This window comes from Pempheris klunzingeri, chromosome 8, assembly GCF_042242105.1.
Source record: "Pempheris klunzingeri isolate RE-2024b chromosome 8, fPemKlu1.hap1, whole genome shotgun sequence".
Classification (NCBI taxonomy): domain Eukaryota; kingdom Metazoa; phylum Chordata; class Actinopteri; order Acropomatiformes; family Pempheridae; genus Pempheris; species Pempheris klunzingeri.
In genome coordinates, this window is record NC_092019.1 from 20445922 (window position 1) to 20456808 (window position 10887).

The 10887-nt window shown below is 40.0% G+C and overlaps 1 protein-coding gene across 2 annotated transcripts; it reads left to right on the forward strand.

Moving 5' to 3' along the window:
* The first annotated feature begins 3368 nt into the window (after positions 1 to 3368).
* On the forward strand, positions 3369 to 10339 carry oscp1b (organic solute carrier partner 1b). 2 transcript variants are annotated; one of them, XM_070835521.1, is made up of 11 exons: positions 3369 to 3544; positions 4061 to 4102; positions 5005 to 5159; positions 5454 to 5621; positions 6648 to 6728; positions 6853 to 6956; positions 7442 to 7570; positions 8028 to 8097; positions 8351 to 8490; positions 8643 to 8706; positions 9274 to 10339. In XM_070835521.1, exons 1-11 carry the CDS (start codon positions 3433 to 3435, stop codon positions 9391 to 9393), a joined length of 1185 nt encoding a protein of 394 aa, XP_070691622.1. In that variant the 5' UTR covers positions 3369 to 3432; the 3' UTR covers positions 9394 to 10339. The 2 variants fall into 2 exon arrangements, with proteins under 2 accessions (XP_070691622.1, XP_070691623.1); XM_070835522.1 differs by lacking the exon at positions 4061 to 4102.
* Positions 10340 to 10887: the final 548 nt, after the last annotated feature.

The window sequence follows — 10887 nt, forward strand, 5'->3', positions numbered from 1 at the left end:
CTATCAGGCCTTGTACAGAACCTGTGTGTTCACATTCTGCCAATACTCAACACCATCTTGAAGAGCATTTGGTGGTTTTACAGCATTACTGTTCGGTTGTCTTGAGGTCAAGTGTTAGTGGAGAAAAGGTTTTTAAATGGCCATAACACAGGAGTAACACACACAAACACCTGTCCAATATGGTGAAGCCACAACAAAACTGCAGCAATGAATACGACATTTTAAAGGCTTATAATAGTTTTTTTTTTCTGTAGTTGTTAATCATCTCAATCAGTGGTAGTCATAGTTAAATTTTCTATCCAATTAGCTGAATAACAAAACAGTAAATTGCAGAGATATCAGCATCTCTACCATTAATATTTCATGTTATTTGACATCTACATCTTGGATACCAGCAGGTCCAGACTACTGTGAATATAATGGTTTTAGTCAATTTAGAACACAAGTCTTGCAGCTGCAGGTAGTTTTGTACTTCTTCAAATCTTGAGTAAATCTATCCTTTATACAAACTGCGGTGGTGACAAAGAATGCTCAAAGCCTCAAGCTGTCTGACAAAAGGGATGTGACACATTTGTGGGTGTTTTGTGAAAGCACAGTCTAAAAGATTCTGGCAATTGTGGATGTTGTGAGCTGCACTGATCTAACATGAGATTGGAGAAGAGAAGCATTTAAATGGAAACTTTCACCTCCTCACAGACACGAGTGCCAGCGTTGTTTGAGATAGTGCCCACAATCAGCCTCAAAGCAGAGCAGCAGTCCTCCTCAGTGGTCCGAGTTTGTCAGTGAAGGACCACAGATCATTGTCATACTCAGAAACAGCAGTTTGTTGGCAAACCAGCATTTCACAGCTCGAGCTCGTCACAGCTTCCTGTGTGGTGTGCATCTTGTGAGTTTGATCAGCAGGAGTGCACAGATCAGGAGGACTCTTCTGGTAAGTGACACCTTTTTTCTTTTGCTCTCGCAGTAGACCAACTTCAGAATTCACTATTAATTTAGTTAATCGGATATTGTTCATAAACTGTTCTTACAAATCATATTTTTTAAGTTAAACGTGCAATCAGAATCAACTTTTTGATGGCATTGATACAAGATAACATTGACCCTCACATGTTCTTTTGTACCTCAGGGTTACATAAAACTGTCATATTCATTTTCAAAGCCTTGTGTTTCTATGTTTAGGTCACGTACATAGTCATACGTGACATTTACCAATCTGTGCCACAGTAACTCACTTTTATATACCAGTGTTATGAACTAGCGCTGCAACTAACTCCCAAAACTTTACACAGCAAAAAAGAAAAATCCAAAAAAAATCCAACTAATGTCATTCTTTACATATTTTAAGTAACTTGTAGGCACTATTAATGGGTGGGAAGCTGACTTTTTACACATTGATCGTGTTAAGAAGGATTTCATTAAAATACTGTGTTTCGGAATAAGAGCCATACAAAACAATTCATATTTAATTCATATGTAAATAGAAAAAGCTCTCAAAGTCCATAAACTTGTTTCATTTTGTGTTAAATGAAGTGTTTGTTGATACATCACATCACGTCTTTGCAGAATGATTATCACGTGATTTCTTTTTTAGAGTTATTCTCCAACATGGAGCTATAGAATATCTTTACTTATGCCTCTGAATCATTCTATGAAAAGTCACAAACTGCCGTTTCCTATTCGGGAAATTGATAGTATCACATATTAGTCCATGTTACAAAAAGTGAAAACAATTGTGGGACATGGAAAGAATGATTCAGGTCATTTCTCCTACATCTTTTCCGTCTTTTGCTAACAGCTGAATGTGTTCTTAACTAGACAGCTAAATCCAAAACAACAAGCAGATCCAGTAATCCAACATGTCGAACCCAGTGGTCACCAATCAGCCAGGAGCAGGAGGCTATGGGACGAATGTCCAAACAGGAGAGTGGAGCACGGGCCTGTGCTCCTGCTGCAGTGACCTGTTAGTCTGTGAGTGCCATTCGAGATGCTCAAATATGACATCATTCCGTTTTTGTCCATACACCAAAGACACAATGACGCACATGTTTGTGCTTTTTCTCCATCAAAAATTCACAATCAAGTCCACTTCTTTTATGCAGGTGCTGTTGGCTGCCTCTGTCCACTCGCACTGAGCTGCTACACAGCCAGTAAGTATGGAGAGAACTGCTGCTTGGGCTGTTTGCCAGGAGGTTTAACAGCATTGAGGACTCATATGAGACTGACCTATGGCATTCAGGTGAGTTACTATACTATTATATGTTGATTATTGCTCGTGTTTTGGGTGGTGCTGTAAGTCTCATACAGGAAGGCTGACCTTGGCTCTTGTGACAGTTTTCGTGAAGATGGGAAATGTTGGGTGTGCCCCACAATTGAGAAATGTGATCTGCAGCACATTTCCTCATTAGAGGGCTAACTGTCCCATTTTGTGCTTTTGTTTCAACCTTTTAACCACAGGGAACAGTTACCAATGACGCCTTGATGAGTTTTTTCTGCGGACTGTGTGAGATGTGCAGGATGGCGCGAGAAATCCGAATCAGGAATGGAGAAATTCAATAGTAACACAACGTAAAGGATTGTGGTCCACTGGATACAGTATTTTTCTGAAATATTCTGAGGTATTCTTCTGTCAATGATGTTCAGCAATTGGAAAAGTAATGACTCTATTTCTGTAGAAGACCTAGCTTTTAAGGAGCAGCTAATGAATTATGCAATTCTTACCTGTAGCCTCATATGTGCAACAGTGTGACAAAGTGCTAGCTTTAATTTGCATTACTGTACATACATTGTATTGTTCTATCAATCACATGATTTTTTACATTCAAGCATGAAGTATTTTATACAACATTGTCAATAAAAAATATGATTGTTTAATTGTATTTCATGTACCTTTTTAAAGTAGGAAACTATGTAGATGGTAACAATTGGTTCCAAACTTTTTGACCCTTAAAATAGTGTGTATAAAACCTTATATAATGTATATGGCAGGTATTGCAGCATGTGAGCATTTAAACCAAAGAGTATTTCTTTTTTTCATTGGGCAGATTTTAAGAGGCTTGTGATAGTGAAAGTGTTAGAGGTACATACATATTCAGTCCCTCACAGGAACAAAGGCAAAATCAGAAAAAAAAACATACATATAGTTTAGCAGAAGTATCTCTGGTGAAGGTTGGAAACACACGATGAAAACACAGTACATAAATGAATTGAGTCTCATTTGTAACATTGAGATATAACTGGACCCTGCTACCCACCTGAGCCCTCCTCTTCCTGTGCGTCATAACGCACAGCGCTCTGATTGGCTGTTTGCTTCGTGGCCTGGCAACCAGAGGAGGCTTTACCAAACAGACGGACTCCTCACCAGCAAGCACTCGTGCTAGCTACAATCGCTAGCTAGCTGTTTTCCTGGAGACATTCAACCGTCCAAACACCACCATGTCTTCAAGAACTCTGCCTCTGCTGTTCATCAACCTCGGCGGAGAAATGCTGTACATCTTGGACCAGCGGCTTCGGGCTCAGAATATCCCTGCTGACAAAGCTAAAAAAGGTAGCTAGGTAGCTAGCTTAGCAGCTATCGAGATAACAACACAAATGTCACCCTGCAGGAAAAGGATTCTGCACATTCAGGTCCAGTCCGTTTGCCGGTTGAGGTGAATTGATGATAACTTTCGGTGATTCATAGAAAGCCAACATTAATCAGCATTAGCGTCCATGAGTCATGTGCTTGTCTTTTGTAAATCCATATATTTTGATAAAATCATAACTCACACAGTCAACAGTTTCTGTTGTATCAGACACTGTAATTAGGAATCCAGAGCAATTTGTAATTCTTTTAATTTGTCAGTACATGGGAAACTGCCTTATCTCTTCTACCATAAAGGGCTGAAAAAGATTCCACAAAATGACATTAGATAGATAGATAGATAGATAGATAGATAGATATAATTTCAGTATGCATTCAATTTTAACATATGATGACATTGACTGACTGAATCTTGAGGTATCACTCATCAATCTGGTTTTCAGAACGTTTCATTTATTTATCTCCTTTTAATTCATAAAGTTTTCGCAATAGCTGGCTGGATAGACGAGGACAGAAAGAGAGGTATAACAGAGCTTCAGTATCATCATGCACTGATGCATTAGTGGCTCTCCGCACTGCTTTGGCCTAGACTGAAACAACGCACTGAGTAAACAATAGGACTTGGTAAACAGATGAGACATCATATGCACAGATCTGCTCACAACCAACGCACTGCATCTGTCTCTGCACCCAGGTGCATCATACACGTAAACGCTCAGGCCCTTGTTGGGGGCTTCATTGTGTAGGCACATTAGCAATGAAGGGAGTTGTTTTAAAAACTGATCAATATTTCCAAATTTCAAGCTCCCAAGACCATATGACACAACGTACACTATGTACCATTAGATAATCACATAAAATGTTCTTGACTTATGTAAAAAAAGAAAAAAAAACAAGTGCACTGGACTTGTTTTTATGCATATGTCAAGAAACTCATCTCAGCTCTGAGAGCAGTGTTTTTACAGCTCCTTTTTCTGTAGTTGATCTTTGGCTTCCTTATGGGTAAGTAGCAGAATATCCTACCTAGCCCAACTGTGTTAAGCTGGTTTATTTGCCTCACCCTTGAGCCAATAAAAAGCTTTTGAAATATTACCTTATAGTTACCTGATAGGTTTCACTTCTGACAGTCACTGTTCAATAAATATACTATACAATAATCATAGCAAATGAAAACCTTGTGAGGAGAGTCCAAACACAAACACGTTCCTACCTGGCTTGCCCTGCTACCAAGTAGGATATATGCTGATGGCTTTCCTCGCTGCTGCTTTATTAGAACCAATGGGGATAGGCTTTGGATGAAATGGTTTTGGCCAACACGTAGTATGCTCATCTACTTGCTTCTAAGCCTGCAGATTGGAAAGTGCATTTTTCTATTCTCACTTAACTCTTTGTGGATATTTCTGTTGTACTGTGTGCCTGACTAGTTATGAATGACATCATCACCACCATGTTCAACAAAAAGTTCCTAGAAGAGCTTTTCAAGCCACAGGAGCTTTACTCCAAAAAGGCCCTGCGGACTGTGTTCGACAGGCTGGCCCATGCCTCCATAATGAGACTCAATCAAGCCAGTATGGACAAGGTAAGTCATCATATATACCGCTGTGCATTATGTTGTATCCTGCACATGTTGAGTTGTTCTCTTTCTGTTGTTTCTTTTCTTCTAATTTTGAATTTTCACTTCAGCACACAAGCATATTAATCACATTCTCTCATCAACTGCGCGGAGAAGCCAGGTTGTCTTACAGCCTTACAACTTTGAGTAGCTTAGATGCATACATGTGGCTCCCTCTGCTGTTTATTATACATCAGGAGCATTAGAGATTATTTTCATAAATGAGTCGGTGAAGTCACGCATGTGTGTCCCCCTTCACAGCTCTATGACTTGATGACCATGGCTTTCAAGTACCAGGTGCTTCTCTGTCCCCGACCTAAGGACATCCTCCTCGTCTCCTTCAACCACCTGGATGCAATCAAAGACTTTGTCAAAGACACTCCTAGCATTCTCAGCCAGGTTGATGAGACGTTCCAACAGCTCATAGAGGTATGACTTAATTCTCTTCACCTTTGATATGGAGAGGAGTGAAACGTGTCAATGCTAGAGGTGTTTTAGTGTTATGACCAAAAATAGTATGAGAGCCCACATGTCAGGCCAGTCAAAATAAGCAAGAGAAAACCATGCATGTCAACAACATCTAAACTGAACCCAATAGAAGCATTTAATAGAAGCAGTTTAAGTGACGGTGACTTATTAAAAACATTAGCATAAGCAGTGTTTTAAGTCAATATACAGTTGTTAATACTTACAGTGTGTTTCATCTACTTTCCTGATATAAATATGGTCAGTGATGCAGGTAAAACGTTATGCTGTCTTTATGTCAAACCATTTGGATTATAATCACAGGCATTGAGCTATAGTATGAGCCGGTATGAATAGTATGAGCTATAGTATGACTGCACATGTCGAGTTTCAGCAGCAACATTCACTTGTTATATAATAATAATTATAAACTACATTTATACAGCACAATTTATACAGACTCAAATCGGACCCTTAAGATAAGAACAAAAATAAAGAATAAAATATACTACAGTGAAAATAAGAACAGCAAGAGTAATGATAAACCAATACAGCCCATTAGAAATAAGAAGGGATTTAAAAGATGCAATCGATTCTGCATGCCCCAGATCCTGCAGGGCAGGGAGTTGCAGAGCTGAGGGGCCGTCACTGCAAAAGTCCGGTCACCTTTAGTCCTGAGCCAGCCTGCCTGAGGATCTAAGTCTGTGTTCTGCTCATAAGGGAGCAGTAATTCAACAATGCAGCTAGGGGCTTAGCCATGCAGTGCATTAAAAGGGATCAGTACGATCTTAAAATCAATTCTAAAGCTGAGTGGTTATACCAGCTTAAATGAGATAACACTAGAAGAAGAACACCAATACAGGAAGTAAAATACATACATAATAATGATGATCAGTTGTTTTACATTAAACTCCTGTTTCCATTTTATTATTTGCTGTGTAGTTATATTTTTCATTGCTGGTTTAGTTCATTTTTCAATTCTTTTTTTAGATGTATACACCCTTGTCTAGTGGGGAATTCCAGCTCATCAGACAAACTCTCCTCATCTTCTTCCAAGACATGCATATACGAGTAAGTTTGTTATTTTGGAAAATTTGAGTCCTGAGGAAAGAATTAGCTGAATTATGTTATATTCTCTTTTATTTTGTATTCCATTTTCCTCACAAGTCTATCTCTGTGTTTTCTCCTATGCCAGGTGTCTATTTTCCTCAAGGACAAAGTGCAGAACTCCAATGGCCGCTTTGTGCTTCCCACCAGTGGTCCTGTGCCTCACGGAACACAAGTCCCTGGCTTGATAAGGTGCCACAGTATACAGCTGTTTTCTCTCTAAACAACAATGGATATGACATGACTGAGATTAAAACAAGCGACTTTGATAGTAAAATTTACCTTTCGTCCTGCTGATGATCATTAATGTTTGCTTTCTTGTCTTTCCTGTGTTTTCTGATCGTACCCAAACACTTTAATCTTACACTTTAAGTCGGCTTGTCTGCAGCTAATTGCATTAAAGAGGTCTTGCTGAACAAGCACTTACATTCTAATTTTAGAAGGATTGTAAGGATTGTATGTGCACAGTGAAACATTGAATACACCGAAAAACAGGAGCTCATATGTCGACCACCTGAGCCTCAGCAGTGCTCAAGTATTCAAAGCAGAAGAGGCCTGAAGGGTTCCACTTAAGGGAATTACTTTCATCACAGGAAAAAGAAATTTGTGTGCTTAGAAAAACTATTCAAAGCATGTTTGTCCGTAATATCTTGTGTCTTTGTATCTGGTAATTCCAGGATGTTTAGCTGTACCGGTGAAGAAGTCACCAGGCTGCAGTTCAGTAATGGAGGGAACTACACCTCTGCTGTCCGGGAGGGATCTTTTGAGATATTTGGAGACAGGGTCACCAAACTAGGCACAAACATGTAAGACACTGCGGAGCGCATGTACGCATCCATGACTTGGTGGTATTGTGAAAACGCGATGGCAGTACGCTGATGATGATTCTCTGTTATCCAGGTCATTAGATATTTAGAAGTAGTACATGAAAGGCAATTGGACTTCATGGCGTAGACACTTCACTACTTGTCCAAGAGGTGTGATCAGCTCTACTGACTGTGACTGTTGAAGTCCTCGGCTTTTAAACTAATGTGGTCACATGATTACATTACGTAATAGCGTGAAAAAACTATAGAGGATTAAATGCATGCGGCCGAAGTATAAAAGCTACTGCATGAGCAGATAGATTAGCAGATAGACTAAACCAGAGGGTCCATTAGCTTTTGATTTACTCATCGTAATTTAGTGTCAGTGTGTCTCACACAGTGCAAAGAACCATACACTGTAAATGAAGCATTCGTAATGTTATCTCTCTCCACTCAGGTACAGCGTAAGCCGCCCAGTGGAAACCCACATGTCAGGAACATCTAAAAGTTCTGCCCAGCACACTAAGGTGAGACAGCTTCACTGTCAGCACTATAAACCTTTGTGGTTTTATTTCATGCACACAAGTTAAACACTGGCGCTGCCATGTATTAACTCTTCACGGTGTCCATGGTATATGACATGCACAGGAATTTGGTGAATTGAACCTGGTCCAGAACAATACAGTACCTCCTGGTGCATGAACAGTCAGTAGCACAATGTGGTAAACAGCAGGTACAGCACGGATACACTGACGTAAACAAGCGGTTGTGTGTCGACAGGTCAACACGGCTCCCAACCCCCTGGCCAAAGAGGAGCTGAATCTATTGGCCAAATTAATGGGAGGGTTAGAAGTTCAGAAACCAGGAAATGCTGACAGCAGATTTCGAGTCAACCTCTTTGCCACCGATGAGGAAGAAGAGTGAGTCCCCTTATGTTTCACGTACTGTCAGTGCTGCATCAGTATTGTGGTATTTGGCACTTGGCCAAGTGAAACTGCTACTTTCCCTGTGTGAAAAAGTATTTGCCTTGTTGTGATCATTCAAAACTAACACTGTGACTCTTCCTTCACAGAGAGGCATTAATATCAAGACCAGATGAGCTTGCATATGGAGTCATAAAAATTCAAGCAACAAAGGTAAAGCTCAGCTATCTGTGCTCGCAAACCGTTTATTTCAGTGGAAAAGTCTGACAAAACTTCTGTCAGCTGACGACAAGTGCAGACTACAACACTTCACCCCCTACTCTTATCATGTAGACGTAAGGGTAGACAAACTGTGATTGATCTCATAGCAGGTGTATTGATTTCAACAAGGGCTAGAATTCCCTCCGTCTCTGATGACCACTCAGTCCACAAAATACAAGTCCCCAATTCGCCTCCTATGTAGCCATGATGTTTGTTTTGTTTTCAACTGTCCACTTTTTCCTCTTGCACTCTGGCTATGATAAAATCATACACGTTTAAATTCTAACGCAGCATCTGCACAACTCAAAACATGGTCAGGACCCGTCTGCACTGGTTGTCCTTTACCCTAGATAAGCACCTCCTGTGCCAAATGTTGCTTATCTCAGTGATAGGTGTAAGGGTATACAGTCAGTGATCAGAGAAGTGAGCGTCTGCCAGTTTAACAGATTTCCTATAATGAGATATATAGGTCCCCATGATAACCACTGTGATTGGTGGATTGCATTGTCTGTCTTTCAGGACCAGCAGGCCAACGCAGAGCTGGCCAAGATCATGGGAGAGTTCACAGAGTCTGGAGATCAATCTCCCAGTGCCAGTAGCAAAGGAGACGACCTCCTGGCCATGATGGACGGCCTGTGACATGGCCACCCAGACAGAAATGCCCTCGGGGAGGGGGCAGTGGGACACAATGCATCGTCAACAGTCTGTTCCGCTGTAGACCAGTCTGCTATCTGTCCCTGCAAGTACACTGCAGCAACCTCACATGCAGCCAGAAAACCTTCTCCTGTGGGTGCTTTTAAAATGCAGATGTGAGCAGGTGTGTCTCCAGTAGTTGTCAAATGAGGAACCGCAAACTGTAAATTTGCATAGATAAGAACTACGAATGTGGTGAGCCAAGCTTTGAGCTGTAATACACTGTAATAATATGTTTGCTGTAAACTGAAAGGAGTTTCAGGGCATCATAAGATACAGTAGGCCTACATCGGTGTGTAGAGCGTGTGTATGTGGTAATAGCAGAACATTCTTGTATTAAGTCAAGATGTTGCATTTTCAAAATCTCAGTCAGATTGTGCTGCTGTACGCAAAATCCACATTCCTTTCATTTCACACAGTCATTTATTTTAAATGTTAATAATACATCATGGTTTTAGATGATTTTAAGGCTTGTAGTCCATAACTTCACATTTGTTTAACGCACATTATCAAGAGGGAGTTTGTTTACTTCTTTGGTATTAGAATGAACAAATGATTAAATGATATTGTGGGGCAAATCAGAGGAAACCCAAGTGCTCTTTCTGGTGTGATTCAAATTCCCCCGAACCTTTATTTTGGTAAGAAATATATTTATCTTGCATCACGCTGTGCGACCTTAAAGCAGTATGAGGAGCAACTTGTAAGACATATTTGTCACTACCCTGTGATCTCCCTCAGTGTTGAGCAATGGCCCAGAAATGTACTCACTAATGAGTATGTTTTTATAATATAGAGTAATGCAATATAAGTAATTGTCTAATATGTAAATATGTTTATTTGATTACTTTATTTATTTGAATGTATCATTTTTGTGTATAGAGAAGTGCATATTGCTGCAGCTGTGAAAGTGTTGCATGTGCAATGCAGGATTTTTAATAAATAGTTGAAAAAAAATGTGGGTTCTTGCACTTATTAGCGTGTAAAATGTGTCTGCGGCTTGGGTACTGATGCAATAATGTGTCAACAATGGCACGAGTCTTGTAATGGCTTGTTGCACTTGAAAAGATGTGACAGGAGGGGGAGCTGTCTGACCTTTCCTATCATGTACTGTGTGTGGTCTGTCCAAGCCGACTGCCACACATTGCTACAGTGCATTTTATTATGCAGTCATCCAGTGTCTTTTTTTTTTTTTTTTTTTTTTTTTTAAACCTGCACCAGAAGTTGATAGGCATATTCAAACCAAGGTTTGTTTGTTTTTTCACTAATCCACTTGCCTCAGGAGTGTAGGATTTGCTGAGACATAAAACAACAAATGTGTGATTGATTATATTTATTTATACATGTTTAACCACCAAACCAGAGCGTTAATACCAACATGTCTAAATGTAATCCACACTTAGATTCCTGTACTCCAGCACAGACCTACAACAAGAATTGCTA

What these genes read in the sequence shown, in the direction of transcription:
- oscp1b (XM_070835521.1), top strand. Translation starts at nt 3,433, where the DNA reads ATGTCTTCAAGAACTCTGCCTCTGCTGTTCATCAACCTCGGCGGAGAA. An exon ending in TGCTGACAAAGCTAAAAAAG is followed by an intron (nt 3,545 to 4,060) that starts GTAGCTAGGTAG and finishes TAATTCATAAAG; the next exon opens with TTTTCGCAATAGCTGGCTGG. An exon ending in CGTTCCAACAGCTCATAGAG is followed by an intron (nt 5,622 to 6,647) that starts GTATGACTTAAT and finishes TTCTTTTTTTAG; the next exon opens with ATGTATACACCCTTGTCTAG.